Here is a 19,299-nt window from a genome sequence, read left to right as displayed (position 1 = left end):
TCTGTTCAGGTGAGGAAATTAAAACTGGGGGCAGTTTGTACGACTGAGCTAAATCAATCTTTTAATTAAGTACATCATTGCATCTTTAACAGCCATGAATCATGTCACAGCACCATGCAGGATTAGAGAAGTTAACGGAGCAGAGGACCCAGCAGTAACTAGATGTAGTAACTTCATTCTCATCATCATTCTCACTAGACTAATGGCATATGTTCATACAGGATGTTCCTGTGTAATCATGGAGGGTGTTGCAGCAGGGCCATGTTTAATCACCACCCCATTACACACACTGTCACACAGAAGATTCTAGAAGAAGAAGCAATGATAACCAAGCCTCCTTGAAAATGCAGGATGGTTTTTGGCAATTATTCTTTTTCGAGATAATAATTAGAGATATTGGCCTAATAATTTGAGATATTGTCAGTAGATTCTACTAGAAGAAGCAAATACCAAGCTTCCTTGAAAATTAGGTACAGTTTGGGTCCGGGAACTGATGGTTCTGAGATGTAATCATTCAATGAGTGTTGAAAGTAGTGATGCGTTACGGAGTATAGCTGTCAGGCTGTGTGTAGGATGTCTAACAGATATCCTCCACACTCTGTGACCTTGAGGGCACATGTTGAGTTAGAAGAGGCCACTACCCTGCAGTAGGCAGTGTACTCAGTCAGCAGGTCCTGAACAAGGGCCAGAGGAGGCTGAGCTGCACCACAGAGTGGCAGTGGGCCATCTTACCCCTGTGGCCTCGCACACACATACACACACTCCAACACTCGTCCCCATGCAGGGGCCAGCGGGAGGTCGATTAGCCAGCCCTGATAAATTGAAACAGGGCTTTAGAGCGGTGCCAGCGCTAGGGTGCCCTGGTAAAAGCATTAAAAATGCAAAGCAGGGCCCTTTCAGCAGCTGCCCTCGCATTTGAAGATAAATGCAGCATTGAAGCTCCTCGACTGGAGCGGACGCGGCGAGAGGAAATCAGAAAAAGCTGGCTTAATCCCTGAGTACTTCCAGCAGCAGGGTCCTCAGGCCAGCGTACTTCTGGGCACTCTGCTTTAGACGCGCTAACAGAAAAACTCATTAACCCAGACTCACCGCCACAGCACTCTACACCACCTCCCTCTACACCACCTTCCTCTCTCCATCCTCCCTTCACCACCTCCTCCCACTCCCCTCCATCCCTCCTGCCTTTCTCCATCCCTCTCTGACAGAACATACAGAGAGTGAAAACCTCCAGAAGGAGTAGAAGACGTCTATGATTGGTTGTTCTTTTCTTTTTTTTCTTTTTTTTGTATTAAGGAATAGCAGGGTGTTTTGGGGTGTTATCTAAGACGGCGACAGCCAGCCAGCCAACCAGACAGAAGCTGGGCTATTCTCTGACTTACCAGGCAGTGAGTGGCCACAGAGAATGAGTGTTCCTCAGGCTCTCTCCTTCCAGGTGTGGAGGGGGTTGGTTATTGACAATCTAAAAACAAAAGACTAGGGGGAAATAAAATGGAAGAGGACTGGAGAGTGTTTTTCTCCCCTCTTCTCTGATGAATATCTGTTGTGTTTTTTCGGGGAGCTGAGACTGGGAGGGAGAATAGGGAGGCGGGGGGGAAGCAGGGCTGGGGTGGTATATCGGAGGAGGATCAGGGTATGGTGGCTGTAGATAAGTGGGATCCATGAAGAGGTGGAGGGAGAAAGGCAGGGAGGGAGGGAGGGAGCAGCCATATCTCCACAGCTCTTTCTCTCCCTTTTCTCTCTCTCTATCGCTCTGTCTATCCCGCCCCTCTTTTTCTCACTCTCTCTCGTGCAGTTGAATAGAACCTAGTCCACAGACAGCACTGTGTGGCTCTCTTGTCTTGTATGTCCAGAGGTAAAACAAAACACCAGCCTCACTGGGCAGTAGAGGATTAAATACAGGACAATCAAACAAAACATGTATTTGGAAACAGTTTATGCTTTCTGTTGTATTGTAGCAAAAGGCAGAGACCACAGTGGGTTTTCTTTGTTTGACAATCTGAATAAACAGCTGAAGGAGCAAACTTCCACTGGCTCCAGAATCTTTTCCAGAACAGGAAAGCTACAAATAAAGTTAGATTTTTCTGATGCTGCTAATACCTTGTGGAGCATATCTCTAATTAAGTCAAATTATTATTTTGACAGATTCACAGACAAACTACCAAAAACTAAAGATTTGCCTGACCACTCAACAACTCAAAGTAAAGAAATATTGTGACCTTGTTTTGACCTTGTGTCTTGCATGCCTAGCTGATAACCTTTCACAAGGATCATGAGACTGACCAGTGCTCAGGTCAATTATCTCTCATCAATTCACACAGATCAATCAATTAGCACAAAAATCTAGTTTCGTTAAAAGGGTCCGAAATGAACCTAACATGCTGTTCTGTATTCCACAGAGAACCAGAGGGCAGAAGAGGAAGAGGGTGTCCATCTGTGAAGAAGAGAAGTTTGAGGTGCAGGTATGTAATTGGTCTAAATTTGTTACTAAACATTCCTACATCTCCTAACCTCCCTAACGCACACAGAACTAATACATACACAATCCCCTGTGTTACTTACGGGACTACTCTATTCACTCTATTAGCCTGCATAGTACTCTTTTTTTTTTTTTTTTTTTTTCTTTTTTTTTTTTTTTTTTGGGGGGTGGATCAGCTTAATATTGCGGAAAGAATGTTGTTTCCAATGTAATTGTCTGCATCATTTCCAATCCCCCATATTTTTTTGGGTAAATATATATATCCATTCACGTATGCATACATATACACATATACAGTGGGGAGAACAAGTATTTGATACACTGCCGATTTTGCAGGTTTTCCTACTTACAAAGCATGTAGAGGTCTGTAATTTTTATCATAGGTACACTTCAACTGTGAGAGACGGAATCTAAAACAAAAATCCAGAAAATCACATTGTATGATTTTTAAGTAATTAATTAGCATTTTATTGCATGACATAAGTATTTGATCACCTACCAACCAGTAAGAATTCTGGCTCTCACAGACCTGTTAGTTTTTCTTTAAGAAGCCCTCCTGTTCTCCACTCATTACCTGTATTAACTGCACCTGTTTGAACTCGTTACCTGTATAAAAGACACCTGTCCACACACTCAATCAAACAGACTCCAACCTCTCCATGGCCAAGACCAGAGAGCTGTGTAAGGACATCAGGGATAAAATTGTAGACCTGCACAAGGCTGGGATGGGCTACAGGACAATAGGCAAGCAGCTTGGTAAGAAGGCAACAACTCTTGGCGCAATTATTAGAAAATGGAAGAAGTTCAAGATGACGGTCAATCACCCTCGGTCTGGGGCTCCATGCAGGATCTCACCTCGTGGGGCATCAATGATCATGAGTAATGTGAGGGATCAGCCCAGAACTACACGGCAGGACCTGGTCAATGACCTGAAGAGAGCTGGGACCACAGTCTCAAAGAAAACCATTAGTAACACACTACTCCGTCATGGATTAAAATCCTGCAGCGCACGCAAGGTCCCCCTGCTCAAGCCAGCGCATGTCCAGGCCCGTCTGAAGTTTGCCAATGACCATCTGGATGATCCAGAGGAGGAATGGGAGAAGGTCATGTGGTCTGATGAGACAAAAATAGAGCTTTTTGGTCTAAACTACACTCGCCGTGTTTGGAGGAAGAAGAAGGATGAGTACAACCCCAAGAACACCATCCCAACCGTGAAGCATGGAGGTGGAAACATCATTCTTTGGGGATGCTTTTCTGCAAAGGGGACAGGACGACTGCACCGTATTGAGGGGAGGATGGATGGGGCCATGTATCGCGAGATCTTGGCCAACAACCTCCTTCCCTCAGTAAGAGCATTGAAGATGGGTCGTGGCTGGGTCTTCCAGCATGACAACAACCCGAAACACACAGCCAGGGCAACTAAGGAGTGGCTCCGTAAGAAGCATCTCAAGGTCCTGGAGTGGCCTAGCCAGTCTCCAGACCTGAACCCAATAGAAAATATTTGAAGGGAGCTGAAAGTCCGTATTGCCCAGCAACAGCCCCGAAACCTGAAGGATCTGGAGAAGGTCTGTATGGAGGAGTGGGCCAAAATCCCTGCTGCAGTGTGTGCAAACCTGGTCAAGAACTACAGGAAACGTATGATCTCTGTAATTGCAAACAAAGGTTTCTGTACCAAATATTAAGTTCTGTTTTTCTGATGTATCAAATACTTATGTCATGCAATAAAATGCAAATTAATTACTTAAAAATCATACAATGTGATTTTCTGGATTTTTGTTTTAGATTCCGTCTCTCACAGTTGAAGTGTACCTATGATAAAAATTACAGACCTCTAAATGCTTTGTAAGTAGGAAAACCTGCCAAATCGGCAGTGTATCAAATACTTGTTCTCCCCACTGTATACATACACATACCTACATAGACATACATACTTTTTTTAAAGAGTATACCTTTATTATTATTACCTGCAAACCCTACCACCGATCCCCCAATTGGAGTAAACTGATAAACATTTCTGTTTTTACCTTCAATTTATACATCTTATACACATTTACAGACACAGTCTACTTTATAATAGTTCTCTCTTGTTTGTTCTTAGTCCTTCCTCTATTTCTGTTGTCCATCCAGTTTGATTTCCACTTGTAACTGTGCTATTTCACAATAGCTCCGCACCTATACACATTTCACAGATCCCGTATGCCCTACATTGTTTATCTTGTTATTAGTCCCACCCTTCAGCTCCACTCAACCTTTCCCATCTATCTTCCAACATCATCCATTTCGGGTTTTTATTTGCCATATATTTTTCAGCTGTGCTGTGATGCTTCACAAAAGATTTGAATCTTCCTATTCTCATAGCTTCCACGGATTGTAAATTAAAAATAAACATTTTTGCTAAAATAATTATTATATTATTGATTGATTGACTATGGCTTTTCAAATCCCCCAGTATTGCTATCTGTAGCGTTAGTTCTACGCAAATGTTGCAATTCTTCAACCATTCCTGGACCTGTGACCAAAAACGAGCTACATGCGGACAATACCAAAATAAATGGTCTAATGACTCTGCCTCCTCACAGCAGAATCTACAGAGCTGAGAAGATTGTATCCCCCATATATATAACATTCTATTAGTTGCAAGAATTTTGTACAATAATTTAAATTGAAAAATTCGAAGTTTTGAATCCGGCGTTGTTTTGCGTATCAATTCATAAACCATGTGCCATGGAATGGGTACATCGAAAATCTCTTCCCAACTATTTTGCAATTTATATGGCACAGCTGTAAGTTTTTTGGTCCTTAAATGAAATTGGTATATGTTTTTATTTATCACACTTTTCTTTAACCATTTATGTTCTTTAATATAAGGCCGACATACAAGTTCCTTACTTTTATCCCCTTCCACCTGCCTCTTCCATTTTTGTGGTAATGCTGCAATTAATTGGTTGTAATTTTGGTTAGAGCAGACATTTCCATATGTCTGTGTTAGCTGCATGTGTGACATTACTCCACCAGTCCTATTTATGATATCATTCACAAAAATTATACCTTTTTTAAACATTTCTTCGATAAATACAGTTTTTTTATCAATTACTATATTTGAATTTAACCACAAGATTTGTTGTACTATTTGTTCCGTCCTTTCAGGTGGATTAAACTGAAATTGCAACCAACTTTCTAAGGCTTGTTTAAAAAATAAAGATATTTTGGAGATTATTTCCTTTTCAAGCAACCGAAAGTGAGCAGGTGTAATCTGAATAAAGGGAAAAAGGCCCTTCTTGAACATAGGATGAGACATTCGTACCAATCTACTAGAGAACCAGTTTGGATTTAAGTATAACTTTTGTATGACTGATGCCTTTAGTGAGAGGTCTAATGCTTTAATATTTAATAATTTCTGCCCTCCGAATTCATATTCGTTATATAAATAGGCCCTTTTAATTTTATCTGGCTTGCCGTTCCAAATAAAATTGAATATTTTTTGTTCATATAATTTAAAAAGCAGGTCACTAGGTGTAGGCAAAACCATAAGCAAATAGGTAAACTGTGATATGATTAAAGAGTTAATCAGGGTGATTTTCCCAAAAATAGACAGGTATTTTCCTTTCCATGGTAGCAAGATCTTATCTATTTTTGCTAATTTTCTATAAAAATTTATTGGAGTGAGATCATTTCTTTCTTTTGGGATTTGTATACCGAGTATGTCCACATCACCGTCAGACCATTTAATTGGTAAACTACATGGCAATGTAAAATGTGTATTTTTTAGTGATCCAATACGTAATATGGTACATTTATCATAATTTGGTTTTAATCCAGAGAGGATAGCAAATGTATCTAGATCCTCTAAGAGGCCGTGGAGAGATTCTAGTTGTGGTTTTAAAAGAAAACATGAATCATCAGCGTACAATGACACCTTAGTTTTTAGGCCCTGGATTTCTAATCCCTTAATATTAATGTTTGATCTAATTTTAACAGCTAACATTTCGATGGCAATAATAAATAGATATGCCGATAGTGGACAACCTTGTTTTACTCCTCTAGATAGTTTAAAACTTTCTGAGATGTAGCCATTATTTACTATTTTACACCTAGGGTTACTATACATAATTTTTACCCATTTTATAAGAGATTCCCCAAAATTGAAATATTCTAGGCATTTATATATAAACTCCAGTCGTACTTTATCAAAAGCCTTTTCAAAATCAGCTATGAAAACCAGGCCTGGTGTCCCCGATATTTCATAGTGTTCTATTGTTTCCAGTACTTGCCTTATATTATCTCCAATGTATCGTCCATGTAAAAAACCTGTCTGATTAGGATGAATAATATCTGACAAAACTGCATAGTACTCTTTCTTCTACGCCATTACCACACACACACACACACACACACACACACACACACACACACACACACACACACACACGGCAGTGTCGGGTCTAATCAGCCTGTGTGTTTCCATAGGAACCGGCTCTACGGGAGCGGCGTCAGCGCCAGTCTGCGATGCAGAAGAAGACACCTAAAGCAGACGACACTAGGACCGACTGTACGTCCTGCAAAGGACCCGGGGACAACGAGAACCTCGTCAGGTGGGTCACTGTTTGTGTGTACCAGTCAAAAGTTTGGACACACCTACTCATTCAAGGGTTTTTCTTTAATTTTACTATTTTCTACATTGTAGAATAATAGTGAAGATATCAAAACTATGAAATAACACATATGGAATCATGTAGTAACCAAAAAAAGTGTTAAATAAATCAACATATATTTTATATCTGAGATTCTTCAAAGTAGCCACCCTTTGCCTTGATGACAGCTTTGCACACTCTTGGCGTTCTCTCAACCAGCTTCATGAGGTAGTCACCTGGAATCCATTTCAATTAACAGGTGTGCCTCGTTAAAAGTTAATTTGTGGAATTTCTTTCCTTCTTAATGCATTTGAGCCAATCAGTTGTGTTGTGACAAGGTAGGGGTGGTATACAGAAGATAGCCCTATTTGGTAAAAGACCAAGTCCATATTATGGCAAGAACAGCTCAAATAAGCGAAGAGAAACGACAGTCCATCATTACTTTAAGACATGAAGGTCAGTCAATATGTAACATTTCAAGAAAGTTTCTTCAAGTGCAGTCGCAAAAACCATCAAGCGCTATGATGAAACTGGCTCTCAGGAGGACCGCCACAGGAAAGGAAGATGCAGAGTTACCTCTGCTGCAGAACATAAGTTCATTAGAGTTAACTGCACCTCAGATTGCAGCCCAAATAAATGCTTCAGAGTTCAAGACACATCTCAACATCAACTGTTCAGAGGTGACTGTGTGAATCAGGCCTTCATGGTCGAATTGCTGCAAAGAAACCACTACTAAATGACACCAATAATAATAATAAGAGACTTATTTGGGACAAGAAACACGAGCAATGGACATTAGCCCGGTGGAAATCTGTCCTTTGGTCTGATGAGTCCAAATTTGAGATTTTTGGTTCCAACCCCGTGTCTTTGTGAGACGCAGAGTAGGTGAACGGATGATCTCTGCATGTATGGTTCCCACCATGAAGCATGGAGGATGAGGTGTGACTGTGTGGGGGTGCTTTGCTGGTGACACTGTCTAGGTTTTATTTAGAATCCAAGGCACACTTAACCATCGTGGCTACCACAGCATTCTGCAGCGATAAGCCATCCCATCTGGTTTGTGGGACTATAATTTGTTTTTCAACAGGACAATGACCCAAAACACACCTCCAGACTGTGTAAGGGCTATTTGACCAAGAAGGAGAGTGATGGTGCTGCATCAGATGACCTGGCCTCCACAATCACCCGATCTCAACCCAATTGAGATGGTTTGGGATGAGTTGGACCGCAGACTGAAGGAAAAGCAGCCAACAAGTGCTCAGCATATGTGGGAACTCCTTCAAGACAGTTGGAAAATATTCCTCATGAAGCCGGTTGAGAGAATGCCAACAGTATGCATCGCTGTCATCAAGGCAACGGGTGGCTACTTTGAAGAATCTAAAATATATTTTGATTTGTTTAACACTTTTTTTGTTACTACATGATTCCATAGTGTTGAAGTCTTGACTTTTATTCTACAATGAAAATAGAAAAAAGAAAGAAAAACCCTTGAATGAGTAGGTGTGTCAACTTTTGACTGGTACTGTATGTGAAAAGGGTGGTGTGTGGGATAATGTGGGTGTCGCCATGGAATGGGAGGTTGGAAGGCTGTGTGTGTGTGTGTGTGTGTGTGTGTGTGTGTGTGTGTGTGTGTGTGTGTGTGTGTGTGTGTGTGTGTGTGTGTGTGTGTGTGTGTGTGTGTGTGTGTGTGTGTGTGTGTGTGTGTGTGTGTGTGGAACCATATCCTCCTGATGATTTAATGTAGTAGGCCTTGGTTGCCTTGCGTAGGCAGAAGGCCACGATGAGGGGGGCTGGTGAGGGAGGCTGAGGCCAGCAGCTCTGTAGAACACCTGTATTGAACAACCACCTACGTTTACACACTTCATCAAGATGTAGTGAACAGTCTGATCTTCCCTGATCTCCCATCAGAGATTCAGCGGTCTCCCGCTGCTTAAACAGGACCGTAACTCTACTAGATCCCTCAGTAGTGTGTGAATTACAGCAAACAGCATTTACACACTGTAGACTGACTGATTTATCAGAGTTTATTTATTTATGAGGTAGACCACCCTTATATGCGTTATATTTAGCTTACAAACTGGGACTGTATGCTTTATTCACTTAATCATTTGTTAGAATTGACTTCATTTATCCACTTAACGTAGGGTTCTTTATGTGAGCTGTATTTGGTATTATTAGTGTAAGGTTGAGCAAATAATGTGTGGTTGTGTCAGTGTTTTATAGGTTAAGGAGGTCGGGGGCTGTGAGGTGTGCTGCCTGCCCTGACTCTTTCTATCTTTGCATTGCACAGGTTGTGAGAGCCGGGGCAGACACCTCTCCTCACCTCCCCACACCTAGACACAGCTGGACAGATGAGAGAGAGAAGCAGACCTTTGGCTTAGAGGCAGAGAGGGACTTAATTACGTGGAAGAATGACAGCGGCGGTGTGGGATCAGATGGCCATCTTTGACCTTCCAACCACGGTCTTCTTCGTGACCCAAATTGGACCTTCTACTGGCCGTCCAATTAAAATTGAGGGAGAGAGGCAGAAATGGAAATGAACTTTGATGAATTCTAAAATACTTGTTGAAATTAGCAAATTAAGTTTTGAAAGGTTCAGTATTACTGAACTGGTCATTCTTGGAAGAACAACAGGCCCTTTGTGATCATCACTGCCAACTCGAAGAGTCCATCTATCTGGACTAAGGTCTATCTGGACTAAGGTCTATCTGGACTAAGGAGTGATTCTGAAACTGAACAATATTACTAGAAGCATCTCATTGGTTACCTGTCTGTCTGCTCCTCTCTATTCCTCTAACAATGGTGCTTCTTCTCTTCCCCTTTTTTGTCTCCCTTGTTCCCTTTTCTGTTTCTCTCCCCCTGTCTCTTCACTCTCTCCTCAGCCCCCTTCCCTCTCTCATCCATTCTATGTTGGCACTTCACTCCTTTGACCTCCCTAAGCATCTTATCACCACATCCAATCAGTTGTATTGACTCTAGTCATTTGTGGTCCAATCACATAGTGTTTTCCTCAGTAAAGGCCTTTAATTGGAGATGCACTTGAACTTAGGCTCTCATCTTCTTCTAGTGTTGTGTTGTCGTCAAGTAGAACTTTCTAGAGTAGAGGAAAAGTAGTGATTTTTAGTAGAATGATTTCCCTTTCTAGTGTTTGAGAAGTACTGTAAGTAGCTGCTTAGATAAGGTTTAACATATTGAAAATAGCAACATGTATAGTAATGGTTATTGTAACTTCTAATGTGAGTGTGTGTGTGTGTGTGTACAGTAGGTTTTTAGTCTCCCTTCCTTCCTCTCTTTAATATTTTTAAAGTGACAGTTTAACTCTGAGTTCTATTGGAAGTGTGTGTGTGCACGCGCCTCCCCAGTGCCCCATAGTGAGTGCTGTCAACTGAGCAGCTGCCATGTGGTCCGTCTGTCAGGGTCCTTGACAGAAGTGTCACAGTTTGCCCTCACATGTCACTCCTCCGCTCATCCCCCCCATCCCAGGACCCTCTATGTCACTACTCCTCTCTTCTGCCCATCTGTCTGGGGACCCTATATCCATGGCTCTATGGCTCTGGGAGCTGCCAAACCTCACATAATGCTTAGGTCCACTGGAAAATCTGCTGAGGAAATAAAGATGGTGGTTTGGTAGTTTTCCTGTGGAGATTAGAGATGCCTGTACAGGATGACCTGGTCACTCACCACGTCATGTCACCCCCACGAGCCCTCCTCATCCCTGATCCGTCTCATCCTCTTCTGTCTCCTCCTCCGCAAAAAAATTAGAGGACTGTCCATGAGCTACAGCCTCTAGCTAACCCTACTACAGCTAACCCAGCTAACCCTACTACAGCTAACCAGCTAACTCTACTACAGCTAACCAGCTAACCCTACTACAGCTAACCAGCTAACCCTACTACAGCTAACCAGCTAACCCTACTACAGCTAACCAGCTAACTCTACTACAGCTAACCAGCTAACCCTACTACAGCTAACCAGCTAACTCTACTACAGCTAACCAGCTAACCCTACTACAGCTAACCAGCTAACCCTACTACAGCTAACCAGCTAACCCTACTACAGCTAACCAGCTAACCCTACTACAGCTAACCAGCTAACCCTACCACAGCTAACCAGCTAACCCTACTCCAGCTAACCCTACTTTCAGCTAACCTTACTCCAGCTAACCCTACTCCAACTAACCCTACTTTCAGCTAACCTTACTCCAGCTAACCTTACTCCAGCTAACCCTACTTTCAGCTAACCTTACTCCAGCTAACCTTACTCCAGCTAACCCTACTCCAACTAACCCTACCCTACCCTACTACAGCTAACCAGCTAACCCTACTCCAGCTAACTAGATACTCCAGCTAACCCTACTTCTACAAAACTTACGCCACTTAACCGTGCATGGCTCTGTATATATATATATAACCATTAGCCCTAGGGCTAGGCTATGACCAGCTGTGTATCTGACTGAGCCAGAAGTGCAACTGTAGCCTACAGTAAACGTACTTTAAACATGGCAATACGTGGTGTGTTCCATCAGTTCAAAGTGTGTGAATGAACACCTGGTAGCTGTGTTGTGTGTACAGTATTTATTGATTGATTGAAGTCCATGCTTTTTTGTGTCTTTTATTTGTGTATTCATTCTCTATTTTATATCATAATACGCCTTTTGTTATTACTGTATTGTGAAGAAATTGAGTTAAGCTCACTTTTGTGTAGGAACCTGAAAGGACTCCTTGCTAGACATATTAATTGTTTATATATTTGTTTACAATACATGCCTTTATGCTACTATTTGTTTACACACATGCCTATATGTGATTAGTATTATTTGTATATTTGTATATGTAATTATTTCTAACAGAAGTTGATACAGTAACTGTGATATACTGTATGGAGTAAGAATGTTGCTGCTGTCATGATATGTGTGAATGTGAAGTGCCCCTTCCAGCCCCTGTGGCCCTCAGCATTACAGCAGAGCTCTAATAAACTCTTGACTTTTTCACCTTATTGCCATAGTGATAAGTGAGAGTTAGACAGTTAATTAATTGTTGTAAAGGTGTGTCGGCGGCCATGTCGATGGCGGGCAGCGGTCCGTTTGTGCGTCTAACGCCCTCTGCCATCTCTGATTTATCACGGGGGAAGTGCCCCCTCGTCGGCTGCTGACCGTTAACAGGCCAGTAGAGCTGGTGAGAAGAGGAGAGTGGGCGGTGGTCTCTTTTTCTCCCTCTCTTTCTCTCCTTCTCTTCGCGACAAAGTTGATCTGTTTATTTCAGCTAAGCCCCGATTCTGTGGCCTCTCCTGTTCCTGCACCAATTCACCGCTCTCTCTTCTCTCTTTCTCCCTCTCACACAGTGCCAGATAGAGAGGGAGAATAGAGGCTTTTGTGTACAATCTGGTTAACAAAAGCCTCCAATGTGTCTGGCACTAGACGGATAGGCAGCAGCAACAGAAAATAGTCAGAGACACTCTCCATGCTGGGCCCAGACCTGGATTCAATTGAGCTGGGTTTGATTTAGCTTGCCTGGCTTATTGTACCAATAGAATACTTCCAAAAGTGCAAACCCCGCCCATCTGGCACTCTAGGAAGTCTAAAGCAAACGCTGAAGTATTTCAAACATTTCCAATGGTATTTGAACCCAGGACTGGAGGAGAAGTACTCTGTGTTGGGCAAAGTAGAAAGACAGCCAGACAGACAGGCAGCTGCCTCACGTCGAGGTTGAGACTCAGAGAGATGGAATCAGCACAGCGTGGAGAACTGTAAGTGCCCCAATCCCTCATTCCTGCAGCCTTCTCTCAGCCCCTCTCAGCCCAGGGTCCACAGAGACACAAGGGGAGCAGGACTTGGCAGAGGGATTGAGTGAGGAAGGGATGCTACAGCTGTGTTCCGACCATGGGGATGAGTGAATTTGAGACAGGCACTGGGTGATGGAGGGAGAGAGGGGAAGGATGGAGAGAAAGGAGGGAGGTTCTGGAAGAGCAGTAACCTTTGGGATGATGAGTGTGTTTCCCATTACCGTCCTGACACAGGATCCACTGAGATGATTTAATGGCGGCATTTTGTTTTTGCTGACTTCACTTTTTCTCTCTACTACCATTAAAAGAGAAGAGAAAAGGCATGCCAGGCTAGGGCTGAGCTGTGCTGCTGTGTGGGTAGAGAAGCCATGCAGCTCCAGTCTATTACTCCCCTGCTAGCCAGCCAGCTAGCTTCTTCCTTCCCTTCTCTTATCCCACTGATTCCGCCGCAGTGTGTGTGTCCGCTCCGCTCACTTCCTGATTGCCCTTTCTTCCTCCTCTTATCCTTCTCTCCTTTTTTATTCCCTTTTGCCTCTGCAGTGCAGTTGTACCCCCTCGGCCCCTCCCACCTCCCCACCTATGGCTCAGTGACTACACACTAAGATGAATCACCCAACCCCCAGAGGTGCCTTATATCCTAATTAGTGTGGGGTTTGCCCCAGCACACAGACAGATGTACACTGTTAAGGGGTGTGTGTGTCATAGACAATATCTTTCCTTCCTGTAACATAACATAAGGCCAAGGGGAGACAGCACATGGAGAGGCCCTCAGTGAGCAGGCTGGGGCCTTAGTTAGGTCAGTCAGGGGCTAGAGGAGTCAGGCTCTACCTGGTGCTACTGCTCAAGTCCACACACACACACACACTCTCTCTGCCTGGCTCTGTATCTGTATGTCTGAGCTCGGCCCACTGAGGCCCCCTACTGGTGAACTAGGGGAACAGCTCCAGACCTGTCTCAGTTACATTCAGCATTTGCTTGTCTGCCTAGAGTGACAGCTGGGTGGGGTTTACACTATTCTATTGGTTACGTTGCTCCAGGCAAAGTATTTGAACTAGGGCTGACCCCATTTAGTCGACTGGTCGGGGGGGGGGGTCGATAGCCTGTTGGTCAACCGAGATTTATTTAGTTCGCTTAAACAATAAATAGGCCTAAACCATTCCATTTCGGAAAGTGCATTCACGAATGAATGTGACTATTTTTAGTCTTTGCTGTAATAAAGTCTTTGCAAAAAAAAAATGCTTATAATATAATTTGTGTTGTTTACGTTGTTCCAAACGGTCAGAAAAATGATATTGTAATCTAACAGCACCTGTTTGGGACGCATAGGCCTAATATTCACACAACGCTTGTCCGTTCCTTCTTTTAAATATTTTGTGTCGCGTCCTCTGCATCCATTTTGGTGTTACGGTGTTCAGAGTTTGTTCTAACCAATTTATTAATGTGTTTAGGATATGCTATAGGTCAGGCCCTAATGGTCACGTGCATTCGAAGCATACATTTGTCACATAAAGAGAGCAAGGGGTTGAGGGAATAGGGAATGTTTTTCCTAAACTAATTAGGGATTTCAGTGACATAACTTTTCAGTCAAAAATGGCTGTAATCATGTTGCAGCAGGGAGGACAGGGCTATACACACTGTTATGTGGTGGTCACTGCAGCAGGGAGGACAGAGCTATACACACTGTTATGTGGCTGTCACTGCAGCAGGGAGGACAGAGCTATACACACTGTTATGTGGTGGTCACTGCAGCAGGGAGGACAGAGCTATACACACTGTTATGTGGTGGTCACTGCAGCAGGGAGGACAGAGCTATACACACTGTTATGTGGTGGTCACTGCAGCAGGGAGGACAGAGATATACACACTGTTATGTGGTGGTCACTGCAGCAGGGAGGACAGGGCTATACACACTGTTATGTGGTGGTCACTGCAGCAGGGAGGACAGAGCTATACACACTGTTATGTGGTGGTCACTGCAGCAGGGAGGACAGAGCTATACACACTGTTATGTGGTGGTCACTGCAGCAGGGAGGACAGAGCTATACACACTGTTATGTGGTGGTCACTGCAGCAGGGAGGACAGAGCTATACACACTGTTATGTGGTGGTCACTGCAGCAGGGAGGACAGAGCTATACACACTGTTATGTGGTGGTCACTGCAGCAGGGAGGACAGGGCTATACACACTGTTATGTGGTGGTCACTGCAGCAGGGAGGACAGAGCTATACACAATGTTATGTGGTGGTCACTGCAGCAGGGAGGACAGAGCTATACACACTGTTATGTGGTGGTCACTGCAGCAGGGAGGACAGAGCTATACACACTGTTATGTGGTGGTCACTGCAGCAGGGAGGACAGAGCTATACACACTGTTATGTGGTGGTCACTGCAGCAGGGAGGACAGAGCTATACACACTGTTATGTGGTGGTCACTGCAGCAGGGAGGACAGAGCTATACACACTGTTATGTGGTGGTCACTGCAGCAGGGAGGACAGAGCTATACACACTGTTATGTGGTGGTCACTGCAGCAGGGAGGACAGAGCTATACACACTGTTATGTGGTGGTCACTGCAGCAGGGAGGACAGAGCTATACACACTGTTATGTGGTGGTCACTGCAGCAGGGAGGACAGAGCTATACACACTGTTATGTGGTGGTCACTGCAGCAGGGAGGACAGAGCTATACACACTGTTATGTGGTGGTCACTGCAGCAGGGAGGACAGAGCTATAGCACACTGTTATGTGGTGGTCACTGCAGCAGGGAGGACAGAGCTATACACACTGTTATGTGGTGGTCACTGCAGCAGGGAGGACAGAGCTATACACACTGTTATGTGGTGGTCACTGCAGCAGGGAGGACAGAGCTATACACACTGTTATGTGGTGGTCACTGCAGCAGGGAGGACAGAGCTATACACACTGTTATGTGGTGGTCACTGCAGCAGGGAGGACAGAGCTATACACACTGTTATGTGGTGGTCACTGCAGCAGGGAGGACAGAGCTATACACACTGTTATGTGGTGGTCACTGCAGCAGGGAGGACAGAGCTATACACACTGTTATGTGGTGGTCACTGCAGCAGGGAGGACAGAGCTATACACACTGTTATGTGGCTGTCACTGCAGCAGGGAGGACAGAGTTTTACACACTGTTATGTGGCTGTCACTTCAGCAGGGAGGACAGAGCTATACACACTGTTATGTGGTGGTCACTGCAGCAGGGAGGACAGAGCTATACACACTGTTATGTGGTGGTCACTGCAGCAGGGAGGACAGAGCTATACACACTGTTATGTGGTGGTCACTGCAGCAGGGAGGACAGAGCTATACACACTGTTATGTGGTGGTCACTGCAGCAGGGAGGACAGAGCTTTACACACTGTTATGTGGTGGTCACTGCAGCAGGGAGGACAGAGCTTTACACACTGTTATGTGGCTGTCACTGCAGCAGGGAGGACAGAGCTATACACACTGTTATGTGGCTGTCACTGCAGCAGGGAGGACAGAGCTATACACACTGTTATGTGGTGGTCACTGCAGCAGGGAGGACAGAGCTATACACACTGTTATGTGGCTGTCACTGCAGCAGGGAGGACAGAGCTATACACACTGTTATGTGGCTGGTCACTGCAGCAGGGAGGACGGAGCTTTACACACTGTTATGTGGTGGTCACTGCAGCAGGGAGGACAGAGCTATACACACTGTTATGTGGTGGTCACTGCAGCAGGGAGGACAGAGCTATACACACTGTTATGTGGTGGTCACTGCAGCAGGGAGGACAGAGCTTTACACACTGTTATGTGGTGGTCACTGCAGCAGGGAGGACAGAGCTTTACACACTGTTATGTGGTGGTCACTGCAGCAGGGAGGACAGAGCTTTACACACTGTTATGTGGTGGTCACTGCAGCAGGGAGGACAGAGCTTTACACACTGTTATGTGGCTGTCACTGCAGCAGGGAGGACAGAGCTATACACACTGTTATGTGGCTGTCACTGCAGCAGGGAGGACAGAGCTATACACACTGTTATGTGGCTGTCACTGCAGCAGGGAGGACAGAGCTATACACACTGTTATGTGGTGGTCACTGCAGCAGGGAGGACAGAGCTTTACACACTGTTATGTGGCTGTCACTGCAGCAGGGAGGACAGAGCTATACACACTGTTATGTGGCTGTCACTGCAGCAGGGAGGACAGAGCTATACACACTGTTATGTGGCTGTCACTGCAGCAGGGAGGACGGAGCTTTACACACTGTTATGTGGTGGTCACTGCAGCAGGGAGGACAGAGCTATACACACTGTTATGTGGTTGTCACTGCAGCAGGGAGGACAGAGCTATACACACTGTTATGTGGTGGTCACTGCAGCAGGGAGGACAGAGCTTTACACACTGTTATGTGGTGGTCACTGCAGCAGGGAGGACAGAGCTTTACACACTGTTATGTGGTGGTCACTGCAGCAGGGAGGACAGAGCTTTACACACTGTTATGTGGTGGTCACTGCAGCAGGGAGGACAGAGCTTTACACACTGTTATGTGGCTGTCACTGCAGCAGGGAGGACAGAGCTATACACACTGTTATGTGGCTGTCACTGCAGCAGGGAGGACAGAGCTATACACACTGTTATGTGGCTGTCACTGCAGCAGGGAGGACAGAGCTATACACACTGTTATGTGGTGGTCACTGCAGCAGGGAGGACAGAGCTTTACACACTGTTATGTGGTGGTCACTGCAGCAGGGAGGACAGAGCTATACACACTGTTATGTGGTGGTCACTGCAGCAGGGAGGACAGAGCTTTACACACTGTTATGTGGTGGTCACTGCAGCAGGGAGGACAGAGCTTTACACACTGTTATGTGGTGGTCACTGCAGCAGGGAGGACAGAGCTTTACACACTGTTATGTGGCTGGTCACTGCAGCAGGGAGGACAGAGCTTTACACACTGTTATGTGGCTGTCACTGCAGCAGGGAGGACAGAGCTATACACACTGTTATGTGGCTGTCACTGCAGCAGGGAGGACAGAGCTATACACACTGTTATGTGGTGGTCACTGCAGCAGGGAGGACAGAGCTTTACACACTGTTATGTGGTGGTCACTGCAGCAGGGAGGACAGAGCTATACACACTGTTATGTGGTGGTCACTGCAGCAGGGAGGACAGAGCTATACACACTGTTATGTGGTGGTCACTGCAGCAGGGAGGACAGAGCTATACACACTGTTATGTGGCTGTCACTGCAGCAGGGAGGACAGAGCTATACACACTGTTATGTGGTGGTCACTGCAGCAGGGAGGACAGAGCTTTACACACTGTTATGTGGTGGTCACTGCAGCAGGGAGGGCAGAGCTTTACACACTGTTATGTGGTGGTCACTGCAGCAGGGAGGAGAGCGAGACAACGGGTGCTAGTAACACAAGTCTGAGCCAGGCGGCACAATCAAATCAATTGAGGTCGGACTCCCTCTAGTCATTTATGTGTCTTAATTATTGAATCAAACGGTTTGCTTAAAGCATCAGAAAAGCTCAGTGCATATAGTGGATTTTATTAAAACACATAGGATGTGTCTATATATGGGAAAATACACGGTATAACATTTTTGTTAAACATCAATTGGTTGAAAGAACCGACGACTCTTGGTCGACCACTATTTTATTTTGTCAGGAACAGCCCTAATTTGAACCAGGTTGTAGGCAGCCATGCTACAGTATCTTATGTTCTAGTACTATGCTATAGTATCCTATGTTCTAGTACTATGCTATAGTATCCTATGTTCTAGTACTATGCTATAGTATCCTATGTTCTAGTACTATGCTATAGTATCCTATGTTCTAGTACTATGCTATAGTATCCTATGTTCTAGTACTATGCTATAGTATCCTATGTTCTAGTACTATGCTATAGTATCCTATGTTCTAGTACTATGCTACAGTATCCTATGTTCTAGTACTATGCTATAGTATCCTATGTTCTAGTACTATGCTATAGTATCCTATGTTCTAGTACTATGCTATAGTATCCTATGTTCTAGTACTATGCTATAGTATCCTATGTTCTAGTACTATGCTACAGTATCCTATGTTCTAGTACTATGCTATAGTATCCTATGTTCTAGTACTATGCTATAGTATCCTATGTTCTAGTACTATGCTATAGTATCCTATGTTCTAGTTCTATGCTATAGTATCCTATGTTCTAGTACTATGCTATAGTATCCTATGTTCTAGTACTATGCTACAGTATCCTATGTTCTAGTACTATGCTATAGTATCCTATGTTCTAGTACTATGCTATAGTATCCTATGTTCTAGTACTATGCTATAGTATCCTATGTTCTAGTACTATGCTATAGTATCCTATGTTCTAGTACTATGCTATAGTATCCTATGTTCTAGTACTATGCTGT

At 44.3% G+C, this 19,299-nt stretch overlaps 1 protein-coding gene across 5 annotated transcripts in view; it reads left to right on the top strand.

Annotated features, from left to right (window-relative positions):
- LOC139554943 (PHD finger protein 14-like) overlaps positions 1 to 19,299 on the top strand; it is a 158,441-nt gene that overhangs the window by 62,002 nt on the left and 77,140 nt on the right. For 4 of the 5 annotated variants that reach the window (XM_071368252.1, XM_071368250.1, XM_071368251.1 and 1 more), the window contains 2 exons: positions 2,397 to 2,459; positions 6,944 to 7,068. In XM_071368252.1, the coding sequence (XP_071224353.1) occupies positions 2,397 to 2,459; positions 6,944 to 7,068 (188 nt within the window). Of the gene's footprint in view, positions 1 to 2,396; positions 2,460 to 6,943; positions 7,069 to 9,397; positions 12,103 to 19,299 lie in introns of those variants that run through there. The other variant, XM_071368253.1, reaches the window with a different exon arrangement.

The sequence above is a fragment of the Salvelinus alpinus genome, chromosome 26 (genome assembly GCF_045679555.1).
Source record: "Salvelinus alpinus chromosome 26, SLU_Salpinus.1, whole genome shotgun sequence".
In the NCBI taxonomy this organism is placed as follows: Eukaryota; Metazoa; Chordata; class Actinopteri; order Salmoniformes; family Salmonidae; genus Salvelinus; species Salvelinus alpinus.
Note: the sequence above shows the minus strand (reverse complement) of the source record. Positions and strands in the feature narration are given on the sequence as shown.